This window comes from Tubulanus polymorphus, chromosome 8 (genome assembly GCF_964204645.1).
Source record: "Tubulanus polymorphus chromosome 8, tnTubPoly1.2, whole genome shotgun sequence".
NCBI classification, from domain to species: Eukaryota; Metazoa; Nemertea; class Palaeonemertea; order Tubulaniformes; family Tubulanidae; genus Tubulanus; species Tubulanus polymorphus.
In genome coordinates this window covers 11,150,706-11,170,379 of record NC_134032.1, presented here as the reverse complement: position 1 = coordinate 11,170,379, position 19,674 = coordinate 11,150,706, and the positions used below count along the sequence as shown (strand labels likewise).

The following is a 19,674-nucleotide window of genomic DNA, read 5'->3' as shown; positions in this document are numbered from 1 at the left end:
TCAAGTTTTGGTAGGGTATAGGATAAAAATTTGCTTACAAAACCTCTGAAATAATGGGTTACTGAGATAAACGGTACTGACTTTAGAGGTGTCTACTGTAACTGGGATATTAAAATGGTGCGGGCACTTCCTCGAACGTTGATGAAATTTTGTCCTAAAGAAACTCCTTATATCCAGGAATGATTCTGTCTTGGTGTTTAGCATTGAATTGTGTGAATTTCTTATTGTTTAAGGCTAGAATCAATTCTATGCTAAAAACTTTAGAACCGGGTCCAGAAATGCCCTGAATTCCTGCTACTAAATTAGTTTCTGTATCTGTATTCGTGTTAACAACCCGTTTTGTTTCTGTTCCAGTGTCAAATGGTTTTGCAGGGGAAGTCGCGGAGTTTAATCGTCAGAGAACTTCAACGCACGGTAAGAAAAATATTTATAACCCACAATACGAAATTCTATAGGCCTATTATCATTTTTTTTTTGTGGAAAAATAGACGATAATTTATAGAAATCCATTTCAAAGACTTGGTTCAATTTTATGAATAAAAATATTTTGTGCATGTTCTATCTTTTGTAGAATTTGGACGTCAATTTAGCAGTGAATAATTTATTGAGTCGTGATGATGAAGGTGAAGATGACGGAGAGGATAGTCAGGACTCTTACATGGGAGGAGGTATGTGTATGTGCGCGAGTCAAAATATCCGAATAGCAGAAGAGATGACTCGTCTAGTCCCCTTTAATCTTGTTCGGTGTGCCTATTTGTTTGAATTTTCCATCCAATGTTCGACTCGACTAAGAAATGAGAAGTCCAATTAAACCCTCACAACTCTGGAACTGGACCAAGAGTCTAATTGGATCCATACAACTTGAGAACTGGGCTCGATGTCAAATTAAAATCATACAACTTAGGAACTGTGAACTGGATTCAGAGTCAAAATAAACTCCAATTTTTTTTTAAACACCCTCAACCCGCTAAGCGCCACGCAGGGCATTATAAGCAGGTTCGATGTTTCTTTTTCCCAACGGGGGAGAGCCCTGAGAAGAACCTTCGACCAAGAAACTCGTGTCGCCACCAGGGTTTGAACCCATAAACCCTGGATTGACGAGACCAGTGACAGGCGGCTTAAACCACTCGGCCACTGCACCTCTCAAACTAATCCCCCATAAAATTGTGCATTTGTGTCCTGAATTAAATTCAACCCGCATACCTGTGGGACTAGGTCTATGGCCTTCGCTTTTGTTGATAGTCGAAATTAGTAAAATCAGTTCATATTTGGTGCAATAGTTGATTCGTGATTTGTTTATTTGTAGATGATTTGATATCGTTGTTGGATGCAGGAATTCAGTCCGATCACCCGAGCGTTATAATCGACTCGGATTCGGGAATATTCAGCGAGGATATGTTCGGATATTCGTCGTTGCGAGGTCGGTCCGCCGGACGATCGAGAGGTTCAGGTAATTTTCAAAAAAAAATTTTTTTGCCAAATTATTCTTCGACAGAATGACGCTTCTGAAATGGACTGGATTCAAAGCATTTTGTACACAACAACTAATTTTAACTTAAACTTGATAGAAAGCTTTGCAACTGGGCAATGCTTAAAGTTTTGTTGATTTATTTGTGTTGAATTAATCAAATCGGGGTTCGTGCGCGTTTTGGAAAGGATAGTTATGGAAAGTTGAAAACCGAAAATTTGGATTCTTACTAAATTCTAACGTTATGACATTTAAAAACTTTCGATTCCGTAATAGTGCGACTTATATTTTACTCTTTCGCGATTCAATGCAAAGTTTTACTTGTCAAAAGTTATGGATATTTGTTGTTTTTTTTTCTCTATGGCTATAGAAAAGGTGTGGAAAATGGGAATGATCTCCAAAAAAATTTTGTTCTAATTTGAATCTGTATTCCTAAATGTCTTACTACACATTTGATAACGAACTTTATGGAATGTTTTCGTTTACAGCCGCCGGCGATCGCGATACGGACAGCCGCGATCGCGAGGTGTTCCGTCTGCGCGAGCGACGCTGGCTGGAGAATGCGTTACGCGACGAGGCGATCGCGAATCTGCGAGGAATCGATCGTGACCGCACGACGTCCGATTCGTCGTTCTCGGCCGATCTGACGAAAAAAGCGGGAACGGGGCCGGCGCAGAATCCAATCAATTTCGGCGAAGAGCTTCAAATGTGGCCCCCGGACAAGGTACGTTACGAGTTCACATCATCGTTTTCTATGAAACAAGTTTGATCGGGTCCAGAGAACCGAGTTACAGCAGTTACAATCAATTCGCATTTACATTAACTCTTTAGTCAAAATCAGTTGGCTCTTGAATCAAAACTGGTTTGTTTACGATTAAACTCAACGGTTAAAATTAAATCAAGTTCATTTTCATTTACTTCACTAGCTTCAGTTGATTTTACTTCAACTTACTGAATTGAAAATCTTTAAAACTCTCTGCAGTCGGATTAGGTCATTTTAGATTACATGTACATGTACTTTGAATCAAGGGTCAAACTTAATTCACGACTCGGTCCGGGTGTTGGTGAAATTAAGTTTTCTCAAATATTTACCCCAAAATTCATTATTTAAGTACATTTGGAGTTGATGATAATTGATTGATTTTTTGATGTCTTTTTAGGAGAACAGTAATTTGCGGTTTACGCATATGGTATCTTTACATTCTGAATTAGTCGCAATCAGCACTACGGGACACCTACATCAGTGGAAGTGGTCGGATAGTGAACCGTACTCTTCGCCCGAGGTTCGTAATGCTTGATCGTAATCTGTCTGACCCAAAAAATACGAAAATAGCTCTTTTATGCTAAAAAGATATGATGATACCTTGTTTTCTCCTAATCGGTCAGTTCATTTCGTCTGCAATGAAATTTGTTATATTTCATTTCTATAGCTGCCGGGTCTGTTATTATTAGCTTGGTCGTGATTTTAAAAAAAGTTATGTATGTGGTATTGCAGCTGGCCAGGTGAACTTTTAAGTCTAGCAGAAATGAGAAACATGGTATCAATTTCATAACCTCAAACAAAAAATTTTAGATAAACTTTTTCGTCCCCCAGTCTTAAGTCAGTTTTTAATAACGATGAACGAATACCTTCGTGGAGATTCTAACGATTCTGTTGCGTTTCAGAGCGGAGCTATTTTCCACCCGAAGACCGCGACGCTGGGGCTGACGAACGAAACGATCCTCGGCATCAGCGCGTGCAACGTACGAGCGTCTGTGTTCACCGCATCTGGTAAAGTCGCCACCTGGATGGACGAGAGTCTGACGACGGTCGCCGCCAAGTTAGAACACGCGGCGCAGAGTTTCCCCGAGTTCCAGTGCGACGCGATCAAATCGCTGCACACGTGTTCGCTTTACACGTGCGCCCGTCTCGAGAGTGGCGCCCTCTACTGGTGGTATGTATTAACTAACAAGTTTACCACAATTCCTCGATTCTTTAAAACTATTTCCAAGCAGAAAATGCATTTAGAGGTGCTTGAAACTCATTTCGACAAATAGACAATTATTAGAAATGTTTGTCTAGTTTGTAGTTGTACAGTAAACTTTGCCTATATTGGTACAGTTGTAATTTATTTGTACCCAATTGGGTGGTTACCAAATTAGGAACCGAGTTTAGGTAGCCTTAAAATTAAATTTGCTTACAAAACCTCTGAATTAATCATTTACCGAGATAAACAGTTCTGATTTAGGAGGAGTCTACAGTAATTGGGATATGAGAGAGATGCAGACGCTTCCAAAAAAAATCATTGTCTGATTTCCTAACAAATTTTCTGATCCTTGATTCTTGTTTTCTGACGAACTGAGTCGAGTTAAACTAGGTTTAGAGCAGATCTTGTGACCTTGGTTTATTTTTTCCAGGGGTGTCATGCCGTTCGGACAGCGCAAGCGTATCATCGAAAAAGCTCGCAGCCGCGCGAAAAAATCCAAAGGCGGCAATTCCGGCGGCGTCCAGGAGATCGCGAGCGGTATGACCGTCTGCTTACGCAGTAGCCCGATGTACCACACGGGGGCGCTGGCGTTCACAACGGTCGACGGCGTGCCGAAGGTCGGTCAATTGTTGGAATCGGCGTGGTCGCTGACCGATACGTGTCGATTTAAAATCCGTTTGGATCGAGACTGGGACGACGCGCCGCCTCCGCCGCTGCTGCTGCCGAAACGCGAGCTGAAAGCGGAGAAGTCGTCGTGCGAGAGTAAACCGGATATGCCTCCCCCGCCGTCGCCGGCGTCGTCGACGTGTTCGGATCAGAGCGGTCCGACTCTAATCAGCCCCGGATCTCTGAGTAAGTACTTCTCTTCATACATCATCTAAAGGGTCCTTACAACTCCTTCATTCCTTTAAATTGTCTTCTAAATAGAAAATGCTTCTATGGTAAATGGCGCGTTAAATCAAACAGTTACAGTCTATATTTTATGTATTTGACTGAGTTAATTGATTTGATTCTTAATCTTGGCGGAGCAAGTGAGGGTAAACAATGTACATATCAGGGAATAGTCATGGAAAAAGCGAGTCAAAATAAAAGCGGCCACCCGTATTGATGGTTGTCAATAAAATCTGAATTCGAAATCTGATGGTTGCCTATTGTTTTTGTTTTTGTAGAGCGTAAGAAAGTGGTCACGCCGGTGAAAGAGATCATCGAAAAACGAGACGAGGAAGAATGGACTTTAAAAGATGTCGTCTTCATCGAGGACATTAAAACGATGCCGGTCGGGAAAGTTCTCAAAGTACGTATGACCGCGACCAAAAAGAAAACCTCAACATGCCTTATTTATGTGACGTCGTCACTGCATGTCATAAAGTCCATCAAGCACTAGCCTGTCTTCCATGGCTTACAATTGATGCACAAAATGACAATTAAATAACAGTTGTGAACAATACGTGTGACGTCTGTGAATAATGTCCATAGATCAGGGTCCAGTTCTACAGCTCTGGGCCCAGTTTCACAAAAAGGTTTAACTCTAAAATCGATTTAATTTCTTCATTGATTCAGTTTATCTTAAATCGATTAAGGCCTTAATCCTTTTCGTGAAACTGGGCCCTGAGTTAAGATTGCACTCTGAGATAACTCATTGAAAATGAACTAACTTAAACTCAAAGTTAACTCTATAACTCACAACTGTGGAACTGGGTCCAGAAAGACTTCACTTTGAATCTAATTTCTCATTATCAATAAAAAAACTGTGGACCCAGTTTTGAGTCGCTGATTTTCGTGATCCATTTTCAAAGTCCTCTGTTTAATACTCGATGCTTTTTTGAGAATATTGAAAATGAATTGAATTTAACTCCATAAAAAGTCAGACTTCGGCGGAACAGGGTCCAGCGTTTTGAACCACTACAGAATTGGATGCAGTTCGGAATTGATATTTTTCTTCCCCGTCAGGTCGACGGAGCCTACGCGGCCGTGCGTTTCTGCAAAGAAGGCGAACTGGCGAACCAACCGTCGCGCGAGGACGTCTCCGCGCTTCTGCAAGAATGCCGCCTGCTGCGTAAGGACGACCTGCAAATCGTCAAGGGCACGAACGCGCCGAAAGTACCCGATTGTTTCCAGCGAACTCCGAAGAAAATCAGCGTCACGGACAACAGCAGCCAGATCGTAACAATAGCCGTCGATAATATAGGTCAGTGTAATGAGTACGAATTCGAAATTGGTGATGATCGCCCTCAAAATTCTGATGTCATCGAAACTTTTTTGGATTCTTCGAATTTATTCAGTGAAACTTGATGATTTATTGTTTTCGTAGCCATTCACGCGATCGTCAAACAAAGTCAGAAACTGCGCTACATCGTTTACAACTTGAGTCAGAGTAAAATCGAACAGGAATCGACGTTCCCGACGAGTTACCACGCGTTCATCGGAACCGACGAGAAAAAGATTGCGTTGCACAACGCCGGAGAGGTCAGTACATAATCCGTGTCGACGTAACACAGTCCCCTATTCGTCAGCCACTTACCTGGAAATCAGGGAAAAGTCTGGGGAATTTTCTTTTTCAAAGTCAGGGAATTTTGTAAAAAGAAAGCTAAAAATCAGGGAAAAGTCTTGGAAACATGTGGAAACATGAAATAGTGCTTAGAAGTGTCTCAGCCTTTCTACTCTGAACCCTGCCTTTATTCAAAATCCATCTACCAGATGCTGCAGACCCATCCATAGAAACAACTGCTGACCGTTACATGTAAATCTTCCAATTTTAACTCAACTGTCTTCCTGTTTATAGCAATATCCGTTGATTCTGTGCGATGGCAACGGCGCCGTTTATCCTCTCGGTAAGAACTGTATGGAAGGCATCCACGACCCGAGATGGTTGGATCTGCTGCCGGCGAGATGTTTGAACATCGGCATTCATTCCTTAATCAACGTCACTTCGTGTTCCAAAAACAAGGTACGTGCATTTCGATCCTTGAAACAGAGACGTCTGCTGCCATAAGTCCCCTTATGACATCATCAATAATCAACTGATCGAAAAGATGGCCGTGAATCCCCCTTATATCACACACACCTGACTGTAGCTGCTATTTGAGAGAATGTAGTTTCTTCTGTTCTTAAGGGCTCAACTACCCTAAAAAATATCGAAATGCTCTCAAAATCAGAATAACTTTTAGTGAGAACTACTACAATAAGATATATCAGGTAGTCTGGTCGGTATCGTATAGCCTCTGTAGACTATTCCTGAAAGAACGCTGCCTCTATGATCGTAACCTAAAGAGCCGTCCAGAGAAGAACACGGCCTCCATAAATCCCCCTATGAAAATACAATGCCTCTTTTCAACATCTAGAAACCTTTGAGGAGATGGTTACCTCCATAAATCCCTCTATAACATCACATTGCCTCTAAAGACCTTTCGTGGAAAAAGAAGCTGTCTCCATAGTAGAACCTCTTTCCCATCATAACTTCTTCCAGAAAAGAACACTCTCTCTGTTAATCCCCCTATAACATCACATTGCCTCTATAGACCTTTCCTGAAAAAGGAGCTGCCTCCATAGAACCCTTTTGCCATCGTAATTTCTTCCAGAAAAGAACACTGTCTTCATAAATCCCCATTTCCTCTTAAACAGCTGCTTGGAAAGATCTCATTGTTCCTCTCGGTTTTTCATAGGTCGCAATAATCGCTTTGGTATTGGACAAACAAGGTTTAATACCGCACATCCTGCGCTGCGACGTCGACCAGGTGAAATCGTTACTCGGTAAAATCGAGTCGGAAACTGACGCCGCGAAACGCGATGTCGCCGTCGGCGATATCATCAGAGAACGCTGCGACGGTAACCGCAACATCATCCACACGTGCGTGACGATGTGTACACCGACTTCTAATAAAGAGAACGAAGCCGGTACGTTGATATGGAAACGTAATTCTTTGATACGAGATCCCACGATAATTCGGCCACAAAATGTAAAGTTCTTCAGTAAAGGTTCATATATTTGAGCAATGTTTCGGCTAAAGACTGTTAGCCATCATCGGGCATACCTGGTACTGGTCATGATAAATGCTCTTTGACTCGAAAATTTTACATCTTTGGTTGAATGATCATAGGATTTCTCTTGTTTTCAACTTACAGAGATATTTTGTATCATCTCGACTTGAAATTTTCACTTTCTAATTCCAAACTTAACCGCTTTTAAGCGTTAACACGTTTCATGTAACCCATGCGACTCATAGTTATGCGGATGGTATAAATCTGCTTGGAAATTTATAATTAGTCCAGGGTCGAGTTCCGCGTAGGAGTTTTGAAGTTTCGATCATTTCATGTTTTCAACATATACGACATTGCAAACTTAACTATTATAAGTCGGAAATTGTTCCGAAAAGCTTTTTTGGATCAATGAGAATAAATCGGATTAAAATTGTCGTATTTGCAGAGAATCGCGAGGGTAGCTACAGCTCGTCGATGGAAGGTTTATCGGTAACGAACGCGATCGACGCGCTGTCTTCGATCAACGCGAGAGATTCCACCGATCGCGCAAGCGGCAGAAAGTAAGTATATGCATATATATGTTGTACGCGGTGGTGCGTCTTACCTGGAAGTCGGGGGGGGGGAAAGGTATATTTCTCTTCTTTAAAAAAGTCATGGAAAAAGTGTGTCAAATAAAAGTGGCCACCCTGTTATAGTAACTTCACTCTCCGATATGCCCTTCAACGGTTCAAGGTAGAAATTCCAAAAAAAGATAAAAAATAGGACTAAGCAGTAAGGAACACAGATATGATTTGACTCTATAAGTTAACGAAAATGTAATAGTTAAATTTTGACTTTTAGATTTAAATCTTGAAAATGAGATGTGATCCTATCCTAAAAATTATTGAAAATGAAAAACTTCTGGGTCCAGTTGTGAGTTAAGATTTGACTTTAACTCTAGAGTTAACTCTAACTCACAACTGTGTAACTCGGTCCGTATTGTTAGATTTAAATCTTCCGTCTAGTCTTGTCTGCTCCTAGTAATAGATCTATTTCTGTCTGCTTACAAAAAGCTGACACGTCTGCTTCTGTTATTTTTACAGCGTCAGTCTAAGAGAGATGATGCGCCGGGCGACCAGCGCCGCTCGCGTCATGAACAATTTGAACGACGAATCGCGATCAAGCGCTGACAGAGAGGAACCGGGAATCGCGATTCCGACGTTCACGTGGCCTCCCGATTCAAACAACATCGATTCAACGACTAATAATCTCAGATCAGGTACCGTAATCGATGGAACTTAACAAACTTACTTTTACTTCCAAGACATTTAGGCTCTGTACAATCGGTTTAAAACCCTTTCAGTGCTGACCAGTTTTTGCCCTGAAATGCAGGGCCCTGTTGCACAGTCGTGACTTGAGTCCAAAAGTGGTGTTAAATCTTAAGACTGGTCTTAAGTTGTTAGATTGAGTATAGAACTAAGTTGGTCTTAGACCAGTTCTAAATCTAAGCCATGACTATGCAACTGGCCCCTGGAGCTAATTTGAAAATCTTCAAAAATTCCACCCCTGTGCATTGTGTAACTGGTGTACCGTTGGAGTGGCGGTCGTTAGTTACGATTATTTTACAATGTGTGACAGGTGCTGCCATCTTTCAATAGAAATTATAACTACGTTGATGATAGTGTTGATACACCGCGGTGCAGCGTATCAGCTAAATCTCGCAGATTTATACGTCGCACTGAAAGGGTTAAGAGCTCTTCAAATATAGCTGAGAGTTTGAATTGACCGATAACCGGAGTTTTGAATCGGTTCCAATATTCGCGTTATCGATTTTCAGAAAATTCGTCGAGTTCTCCGACTTTTCCTCCGAATCTCGGAGCAGCGGCGGCGAGTTCGTCGTCGACGGCATCGCCCGCGATGAACAACGCGAACAGCTGCGGCGACGGTAGCCTCGCGCCGGTCTTACTGGAAGACAAAGAACGTCGCAGCAACGCCGTGCAAATTCTCAAAACGATGTGCGATTCAACGATTCTACAAACGAAACTATTTACGTTACTCACTGAAAGGTAAGTCACCGATAGTCTTACCCCCTTTGATTACCGATTGATTTCTCAGCAGAACTGTGGAAGGTGTTACTGAGGTTCTTTGCCTCCCTATGATTACAGACTTTGAATGAAAATGTGAAAGGTGTTTCCGTAGGTGTTATTCCCTTGCTGTGTATTACTGAGGATCTTACCGACTTGTTTTATGATAAATTTGAACATAAATGTGGAAGGTGTTACTCAGGGTCTTACCCCCTTGATTGCTGTTGATGAATTATAAATTTGAACAGGAATTAAAAGCATTACTGAGGGATTTTTCTCTGAATCAGTACCTTGATTTTGGAGGGTAAAGGGGTGTGTGTTTACCGGGTGTTTACTGGTTTAAAAGACTGGTATTAACTTTAACCCTGGGCTAACTCAATTCATTTTCAATCGAGTTAGCCCCCGGGTCAGAGTTAAAACCAGTCCATAAAACCGGGCCCAGATGCTTAGGTGCGTTAGTTTTCTTCGTTGTTTTAGCAGAAATATCTCGAAGATTTCAATCACCGCAAAATTAACCGCCGAAAATTTCACCGATATTTCTATGCGATCTTTCAGAAATGCGGAGGGCTTGACGCCGTTCATGTTAGCCGTGAGTAGTCGCGCATACCCGGCTGCGTTGCACATCATGGACACCGCGTGTAAACTCGTAACGACGTCAGCCGTTGGAAGCGATAAACCGCCTGCCGCCGCCACCGCGAGCGATAAAGACCGTCTGATGGCGATGTTGTATCCGTCGGGTTCGACGTTGAATGATTCTCCGCTGCACCTGATTTGCTGCAATGACACGTGCAGCTTCACGTGGACCGGCGCCGAGCACATTAATCAGGATATATTCGAATGTCGCACCTGCGGTTTGCTTGGCTCGCTCTGCTGCTGTACGGAATGCGCGTACGTCTGCCATAAAGGTCACGACTGCAAGTAAGTAACGTCGATTGAAATATGTTAAGTTCAGCTACTAGATTCAGCCTACAACCGTTCAAATTTATCCCTTAAACTGTTTGCTGCCAGCTTGATAATGCAGTAGGTTGATGCTGGAGCTGTTACATAGTTGGCTTTTGCTCGAAATTGACCAATGAGCATTGAGAATGAAGCAGAGTTTGTCGACATTGCCTGCCAATCAGGAGCTTTGTCATTCCTGCGTGCCAAAGTGCAAATATCAAACAGTGAATAGGAAGAATCAGCTACGAATAGGCCTATATTCGTAGCCGGCACCGGTGACAGAACCAGAAGTACGAATATATTCGTAGCCGGCAGTAAATACGTTTGGTTTAGGCTTAAGGTCCCGAACACTGGTTTTAATATGTTCCAACTAAGGATCAGAAACAAAATGACAAAGCCTAGTACATTTTAGTAGCCCAAAAGACGAGTACTTCTAAAAACTAGGCGCAAAATACTAGTGCTAGTTAGTTTAATCATGGGAAGATTCCAAGCTCAAGATTTGTCCTAGTTAGTTCAATGAAACTTGTAAATGCTCAGGAAATTTCAAATCTTGCTTGAACTGTGAAATTGAAATAGTAATGATTAATTTGCGTTTCAGGTTGAAGAAGACCACTCCTACTGCTTACTGCGACTGTTGGGAGAAGTGTAAATGTAAAGCGTTGATTGCCGGAAATCAAACGATTCGATTAGAACTACTCAACCGTCTGCTCATGGAAACTGATCTCGTTAAATTACCGAATAAACGGTGAGTTTGTAATTCAGATTTAAACACCTTAAGCACTTACAGCGTTCCTACAGCCCCTCAAATCCCTCAATAAATCCTCCAATTCTAAAATTCAATTTTGCGGATACAAAAAACCTCGAATTCTAAGTTGGCTCTTGGCACCTCAAATTCTAAAAATCTGTCATAGAAAATCTCTTTATCAAATTTTGTCAGTTTTAAAGAACGATTCCTTAAACTGGTTCCAGCTTTGACTTCATCTCGAGAGTCAAAATTTTGAATGTACTGTCTAGCATCTCTTTCGAAACACATAGAATGCTCCCTGTCTTCTGGTTTTTTGAAGCAGACGCAATGCTCCCCGTCTCCTGCTTTTGAATTGTGCAGAATGTTGAGAATTAAATGATTTCATTGTTTTTCACACAGAGGGGAGCACATCCTGTTGTTTTTGGTGCAGACAGTCGGTCGACAATTAGTGGAACAGCGTCAATATCGACCTCGCGCTCGCGTTCATAAGAAAATCAATGTCGCCGGATCGGATACAGGTCAGTCCGAAAAAGAGAATGATAATTATTTCGAAAGATCTCGGAAATTTTGCGCCCGTCTAAATCCATTTTCCGTACGGTCGTTTTCAGATCCGGAAATGCCCGAACACGACCTCGAACCGCCGAGGTTCAGTCGCCGCGCATTGGAGCGCATTTTGAACGATTGGAATGCGGTTCAAGCGATGGTCCTCAGCGGAACGAAGCAAGATCAGTAAGTTTAACACAAACAGCCTCAACCCCTAACCTCAGTACAGACATGGGTACGACTACGTTGTAGTTTCTACTCTTTTCAACTAATCCCAAAAATATCAAAATTCAAAATATTCTCATAATCAGAATGATTTTTAGTTCATTTTCAATTAAACCACTATTTTTGATGCCAGATTACTCTCAATTTTGGTGCAAACTTTCTAAAATTTAAGATACTGGTACCTAGTCAGGTTTGGCCATTGTTACACCTGGAAAACTCATGGAATTTGACAAATTCTACCGAAAACCTGGGAATTTGGATAATGCTATTTACCACATGTTTCTTCATCAGTATGGGATTCAATAAAGAATAAATGAATTCTAACAATTTAAACCTAGAAATTTCTCTTGATTCATTCTCGGGGAACTGTGTATAATCACATGGAAAAATCAGAGAAAACTGAGGGGATTTGTAAATGGGCGGAAAGTGGCCACCCTACCGGGTCTGTCCGTAGCACTCGCCCATCTACACAAAAAAATCTAAAGAAAATTCAAGGTTTAGTTCGTACCAATAATCATAATTTGATAATTGAAAGTGGGTCTGCGGTTGTTTTTGCGCAGGTCGTCATCGGAGGTGCTGTTCGAGGATCAGGTTTATTTGAACAGTCAAACCGGAACGAGTCATTTAGATAAATTCACTCATTGTCTGCTGGTTAAATGTAGCGTCGAGGTGAGTGGATAAATCTACCTCGGAGAGGGGTCAAAATTTCATGTGAAAAATTGGTATGGAATTCCGCTTAAGTCGGCAAAATATGAGAAATCTGTGAAAATTTATTGACATGTGCGCAAAAATTCGAGAAAAATGTTAAGCAAAATATTTTGATGCCCTTTATATTACTAAGGAGCTCAGATCTTACGCTGTGTGGAAATTGAAGAAATGTATCTAAATCTGTCCGGATTGAGATCAGTAACCACTTACATTATTGTACTTTGACTAAGTAAGAATTTGAAATATCTGGGAAAATTATCCGAAAAATTTTGAAATAATTATTTTTACGTGGAAAAAAGCGAATTGTTATTGTTATTTTGTTGTGAAAAAATCCTAAATTGTAATGATGTGAAAAAAATATGAATGTTCATCACAATTTGACCCCTAAAATTGTAGATGTTGGACACGTTGATCGTGACGTTGATTCGCGAGATGCAGAACGAAGCCGTCGCCGGGCGCAAAGAACAAGCGAAAAACGTCGCGCGTCGATTCGTGCGTTCAGTCGCGAGAATATTCGTGATTCTGAACCTCGAAATGACGCCGGGATCGTTCAAGAAAAAATGGTACGTACGATCTCTAAAACGAGCGATTCGAAAAAGTACTATTTCAAGTTTTGATTGCATGAGATATTGCAAATTTCTGGGGGTTGGCTGGTTGATATCGATTGTTCCATCATGACTAAATTTTTTTTATTAGATGATTAGGCGAGGTACTTCTATTGTATAATATTGGACAGATCTAGGCAATTTCATGATGTCATAGGGGTATTTTGGAGGAGTCAATCTTTTTCTAGTCTAGGAATGTCTATATTACCCACAATTTGATGATGTCATAGGCGAAAACAAGGAGGCAACTATCTTTCAAACACCACCAGGCATTTGATGATTTCATTTACTGAGGCGGCTATCTTTCTGAACAAATCATTTTGTCATTCTGGTGATGTCATAGGGGTATTTATGGGGCGGCCATCATTTCAAAATATATCGGTCGGTCATTCTGGCGATGTCATAGGGGTATTTATGGGGCAGCCATCTTGTCTTTGAACCTTAATAAAAAAGAATCACGAACCGTGAAAACGATATTTGACTCGAGTGAAATGTATCCGATGCTTTTGTTATATTTCTAGCCCTCAGTCGTTCAGTTTGGGTATGTTCCCGATGATGAAATGTCGACGCATATTTCAAGCATTGATTCCGATTGCTATCGAGGAACTGTGCGAGACGGCCGATTCGCTGATCGCTCCCGTCCGTATGGGCGTCACGCGTCCGTCTGCTCCGTTTTCGTTGGTCAGTTCGAACGTCGAGGCTATTCAGGTAACTGTCAGAGAAATATTTTCTAAAATTCTAAATCGTAGAAAATTTGTCGGCTTTTGAAATTATGAGAAAATTTTTCTTGAAATTCCAAGGAATAGGTCATTTGTCCGAAATTGAATGAAAAATTTGATTCTGAGGAGTTCAAGAAATTCTTAAAACTTAAAACTCAAGTTTTCGAGTTCAGACATTTTGTCTCAGGAATTTTCATTCATTTCGTAAATTTTCGAATTTTTTGTTAATTTCAGGGAAGCGAAGAGTTATTCTCCGCCGAGCCGATGCCTCCGCGCTCTCACGCCGCCGATACGACCGCGATGACCGCAGCGACGTCTTCGTTCGCCGTGCGCAGCAGCCAGAACAACAACAACAACAATGCGGCCGATCCGCCGGCGTTACCAGTCAGCAGCGCGCCGTTAGAAACGCGCCGCGTGTCGACGCGAGACGCCGACGATGAGATCGTCGCAGCGACCGAGGCGGACGACGTCGAGGTCGTCGATGACGACGAACATCATTCCGATAACGAGGATCGACAATCCGAACATTCCGAACATCCGCCTCAAAATGATGACGGTAAGAACAACATTTCCAATAAGGCCCCATGTGATATCATCAATTAAAATCTATTTATCCAGAAGTAAAGCCCTAAACCCTTTCAGTGATAATGATAATAATGATTTATTTTCTCCCCAAAAAATTATGTGATGACTAATCAATACCCGGAAGTGCTGGAGATAATTTGAAAATCCCACCCGTGAAAAAGATTCCACCCCTGTGTTTAATAAGGGGCATACAGCTTTAATGCGTTTACACCTCCGTGTGGTGTATTGTTAGTTACTAATATGCTACTACGTTCGACACACGCTGTCTTTCATCTTTCAATAGAAATAAAAACTAATTATCAATAACATCAATGCATCGTGGTGTACTAGCAAGGTGCATCACAGAATTATACACCGCACTGTGGTATAGACCTGCTGAAAGCATTACGAAATGCTTACTTAACATTAAAATTTCAACGTGTGCTTATGATGAAGTGCTTACTTTTACCTGAGCCATACTCTACTACGAACCCAATCTCCCTCGGACACCGCTGTTCGTCGCCTGGTGACTGTTTGCGTTATATTTCTAGTCGCCGCCGAGAGTGATATGGATTTAGATCTGTTGGCCGAGTCGGAGAGCGACAGTTACAGCGATAACGAAGGTCAGGATAGCGGCAGCATACAGCGCAGCGTCGCGGCGACCGCCGCCACGGCTGGCTCGGACGTCGCCGCCGACGGACTCGCCAGCCTGGCGTATTTCAGCGAGGAGGATTCGGGCGAATCGTCCAATCAGGAGGAAGAAGACGACAGCGAGGTCGCCGAGAGCGACGACCACGAACCAGACTTGAATACGCTCGTCGACGAACAGTTGGAACGACGGACCACCGGAACCGGTACTGGTCAGTTTGTCGATTTTATTTTATTTTTTCGAAATTGAAAAATTCTCGCAAGGGTTGTCACAAATTTGTTGAGATCGCATGTATTATCAAACATGGTTTTTTGTGTTGAAAAGGATATGAAAAAAAACTAATTATTGTCATGATGTAAAAATTGTGTGCAAGACCCCTGAAATAATAATTTTCATAATTTCAATGTGGTTTAATTCGATGTTTATGAATTTCAGGGTCCCAAGGACAGCGGACACTTCAGGCTCCGTACACGATGCAGTGGGCCGTCCGTCAACGTGACACGAACTCGAACACGCGACCGACGACGACGGCGACAACGACCAGCGGTACGAGCAGCCTCGTTTTCATCGACCCGTCGACGTTGCGACGCACGACGACGACGTCGACAGCCGCCGCGCCCGAGAGCCCGGTAACGATGGCGACGACCGCCAGTCAGCTGGCGCGAGGATTCAGCATTCTGATTCGTCAAATCGCCGATTTGTTGACGATGCTGCAGGATTACAACGAACTCGCTCCGAATTTACCAAGAGTTTTAGACGTCACATATCAGGACACGGTCAATTTACACGTAAGTTATTAACTCTGAACTGCTGCCTACACCCTCTTGACTTATAAATAATGATAGTAATAGACGTTTATAGACCGCACCGCACCACTGCACGCGGTTTACAATTAGAATACGCGTACTCTGCCCCAGTACTCTGGAATACTTTCCCTAGTCCAATTTAATCTAGTCCTTCAATCGATGTTTTTAAATTTAAGCTCAAAACCCATTTGTTCATAAAAGCTTTTAATTAAACCAGTTTTAGTTTTCTCTGTTCTCTTTTTATACATGATGTTATGCCAATGAGCATATTCTATATGAATTTTAGGCTGAATAAATTATTATTATTATTATTATTATTATTATTATTATTATTATTATGAAGTTAGGCCACGAAAACGCATTGAAATTGCTAAAAAGCGTGTTCTTTAAAAAGATGAATTAACTGATTATGAGTTAATTGATTGGTGTCTTAGCAGATCAAAGTAAGGGGAAAAATGTGCAAGTCGGGTAAAAAGCATGTCAAATAACAGTGGCCACCATGTACTCTGTAATAGTATTTCCAATCAATTGCAAAGTTGTTGCTCATTACATGTGTTATGATTGTGCTTGTGAGTTTTAAGGTCATTGATTTCACTACAGGGCGTTTAATATTGAAATCGTCAATTGTTCACCTAAATATTCCCGGAAGCCTAGTTTGGTAATTTTGGTTCCTTCTTAATTTCAATTTCGAGATTTTCAAAAAAGTTTTCATGGAATTTTTCATTGCAGTTATATCTAGAATGTCACCTGAAGCCGACGTGGGACTGGCTCGTGACGATCATGGACTCGACCGAGGCTCAGCTACGATTCGGGTCGGTTCTGAGCGAACGTTCCGACCCGTCGCATCCCGGACACCCGCAACACTCGACGTATCTCCGTAGCAACCGCACGGTGACGTCGGTGAACCTCGACGAACCGCGCACGCTGCATATCATAGACGGTCGACGCAGGAGCAGATTTGGTAAGTTGCTCAGGAAAAATGGCTGCCTCCGTTAATTCCCCTCTTATGATGTCATCAAATTGTCTGACCCTTCTATAGAAAAGGTTTTTGGTCATTAGGCTTAAATCTATGTTGATTATGTCTACCTATGAACCTCAATTTAACTTGATTTTATTTATTGCACACATCCAGCGATAATGAGTCAAATTTTTTGCAAAAATCGTTCTTACATAGGTACTTGGAGGGGGGTAAGGACGTAAAGTTTAAAGTTTTATCTGGGTACATGGGATTAAAAATCAGCTTATTTTCACGAGCATACATAATGCAGAGCTGCCAAAGTTACTGATTTTCAGTATTTGTTACTATTTCATAACAAGAAATACTGATTAGATTTTTTTGATGCGTACCTACGGAAATATGAAAGATGTTACGAAAGGTCTTACTGTTGATTAGTGATTAGTTTGAACCTTTTTCTTTCATATTCCAATGAAATGTTACTGAAAAGAAATCAGTTTTTTACCGATGGCGCTTTTCAGTGGTTGGCAACCCTGTAAACGTTGTTGCATTATTGAAATATTTCTTAGCAACGGAATTTCTTATTTATTTCTAGGATCGGAGGCGAATTCGGCGCGTCGCGATTTCCTGATGTACGCGTTATCGTTGATGCGCGCGCACAACGACGAACACTGCGACAATCTGCCGGTGATCGACATCTCGGCGTTGAAACACATCGCGTACGTGTTCGACGCGTTGATCTACTACATGCGCAGCGGAACCGACTCGGACGCCGACGCGATACGCGACAGCGTCTCCGTGTCGTCGTCGTGGCAGGATCACGACGAGAACGAAAATGACGACCAAGACGACGACATCGGCGGCGGCGGCGTCGGAGCGCACGGCGGCGGCGGTATCGCGATGGAAACCGATGACAGTGTCGAGGGCGGCGTCGTCGGCGGTGCCAACAACGCCGAAATACCGAGTAAACTAGGCGGTAAACATTCGTTCTTTCAGCGTACTGATTCGACGTTGTTTCTCGGGTGTCCGCCGCCCGACCCGTTCGATACGGCGTTGACGTGCGCGTTGCCGCTCGCCGATCAACCGCATCTACTGACGCCGAACGCGCGCCGCGAGGACATGTTCGGAATACCGCCAAAGACAAGCGCCACCTGTTGCCCCGAGGCGACGACGACGGCGGCGACTAAAGCGACGAGCGAGCAGCCGAAACCGTTCAATCAACTGCCGACTCATATGGGTCTGTCGGAACGCAGTATAGAACCGTGGTTGAGTAAATCTCATAACGATGACATGGAGAGCGATACCGAGATGACTTCTCCGGCGGGGACGGCTCCGACAGCCAGGAATGCTCCGACGACCGCGGCTGCGCCAACTGCTGACGCTCCGGCGACGACTTCTGCTACGGCGGAGAATGCTCCGTCTGCCGTGACTGCTCCGACCGTGTCAGCTTCGTCTGCTCCGGATATTAATCGTAAAGAGCACGCCGGAGATGACAAATCGACGGACACTTCGTCACCGGAGAATACAGAAAACGAACCAGTGCTGCCACCTGCTCCATTCGCCGATCCCGATCCGTCTGCTAGTTCGGCAGACGTCGTCGCTCAATCGACGTCCGATTCGTCGATGGACGTCGACGCGCCGTGCGCCGATCCGGCGGTCGCGTCATCTGCCGCGTCGACGGCTGAGAAAACAGCGGCGCCGTCCGAACCGGTGGCCGGTACTAGCGTGATCGTTCGTAACAGCGCTCAATCGGAGGATACAGCGGCAGGTGGCGCCGGCGTCGAGAAGTCGTCGGTTACGAGCGTCATCGTTCACGCCAGTTCGTCGCAAATTCTACCGATGTCGATGACGACGACGCCTACGACTAACACTGCGGATACGGAACGGACCATGGAGACAAACCCCACCCCTGGAGCGTCGGCAGAAAGGTAAATATTTAATATTCGATTTCAATATTGCCTCATTTATATTCATTATGGCTCTGTTTGTGTTGCTTTTCTCAAAAAACGTCAATAAGTGCAGAAAAGTGCTTCTTTTCGAAAGCCATCTGAAATATTTTTGTCACAGCCTGCGCATCGAATAATTGAAAAGCTATTAATGTCCTAATATCTGTTCTCAACTTGAGATAAGATCGATTTGTCATTCATTTAAACTGCATTGAAGGCTTGCAAGGAACGAACTTTAACATGGTTGAAAAGGGAAAAGCCAATCCATAATGTGAATTTATAGCAATATTTTATGTGTGAGAAAATGCTGTCTTTTCTTCTTTCAACCAAATTCAATGAAGACTTTTATTGCACGACAAAAGCGATTTGTCCATAGGTTATTGTTAAGGTTTGACAAATCATGATAAGCAGTAACAGTATCTCTGCTTGGCCGCAATTCACTAAAAAGTCCTTCTCTTTCCGCATTTGGAAGTGCTAAATTTTGTTTAAACCTCTCTGCTACAAACCACGAGATTATTCGTTGCAGTTGTAAGATTATTGATTATTTCAGTAACCAGTCAGCTACGGCGACCACTGGCGACGATCTCGTCGGATCCAACGAAAACGTGTCGAACACCGTTGTTATAGAAACCAGTCGACCCGACCTGCCACCTGGTGAACGATGGGTACACCAAAAGTAAGCACCTACAGGACGAGAATGATTACGATTAACAATTCCCCCTATGACATCATGTCAAATGAGGTCTATAGTACAATCACAATAAGATGGCTACTTACATGAATCACCCTATGAC

The 19,674-nt window shown here is 42.8% G+C and overlaps 1 protein-coding gene across 1 annotated transcript in view; it reads left to right on the top strand.

The window, feature by feature from the left end:
• Window positions 1–19,674, top strand: part of LOC141910236 (E3 ubiquitin-protein ligase UBR5-like) — a 30,641-nt gene that overhangs the window by 3,679 nt on the left and 7,288 nt on the right. The window contains exons 6-32 of the mRNA XM_074800954.1: window positions 355–414; window positions 572–668; window positions 1,307–1,450; window positions 1,957–2,192; window positions 2,629–2,751; window positions 3,134–3,402; window positions 3,866–4,287; window positions 4,605–4,729; window positions 5,386–5,623; window positions 5,747–5,901; window positions 6,218–6,382; window positions 7,098–7,329; window positions 7,859–7,973; window positions 8,496–8,671; window positions 9,230–9,458; window positions 10,032–10,394; window positions 11,014–11,160; window positions 11,560–11,889; window positions 12,489–12,597; window positions 13,033–13,199; window positions 13,763–13,949; window positions 14,195–14,516; window positions 15,076–15,384; window positions 15,609–15,961; window positions 16,709–16,940; window positions 17,530–18,862; window positions 19,431–19,556. Of these exons, the coding sequence (XP_074657055.1) occupies window positions 355–414; window positions 572–668; window positions 1,307–1,450; window positions 1,957–2,192; window positions 2,629–2,751; window positions 3,134–3,402; window positions 3,866–4,287; window positions 4,605–4,729; window positions 5,386–5,623; window positions 5,747–5,901; window positions 6,218–6,382; window positions 7,098–7,329; window positions 7,859–7,973; window positions 8,496–8,671; window positions 9,230–9,458; window positions 10,032–10,394; window positions 11,014–11,160; window positions 11,560–11,889; window positions 12,489–12,597; window positions 13,033–13,199; window positions 13,763–13,949; window positions 14,195–14,516; window positions 15,076–15,384; window positions 15,609–15,961; window positions 16,709–16,940; window positions 17,530–18,862; window positions 19,431–19,556 (6,764 nt within the window). The remainder of the gene's footprint in view (window positions 1–354; window positions 415–571; window positions 669–1,306; window positions 1,451–1,956; window positions 2,193–2,628; window positions 2,752–3,133; window positions 3,403–3,865; window positions 4,288–4,604; window positions 4,730–5,385; window positions 5,624–5,746; window positions 5,902–6,217; window positions 6,383–7,097; window positions 7,330–7,858; window positions 7,974–8,495; window positions 8,672–9,229; window positions 9,459–10,031; window positions 10,395–11,013; window positions 11,161–11,559; window positions 11,890–12,488; window positions 12,598–13,032; window positions 13,200–13,762; window positions 13,950–14,194; window positions 14,517–15,075; window positions 15,385–15,608; window positions 15,962–16,708; window positions 16,941–17,529; window positions 18,863–19,430; window positions 19,557–19,674) is intronic.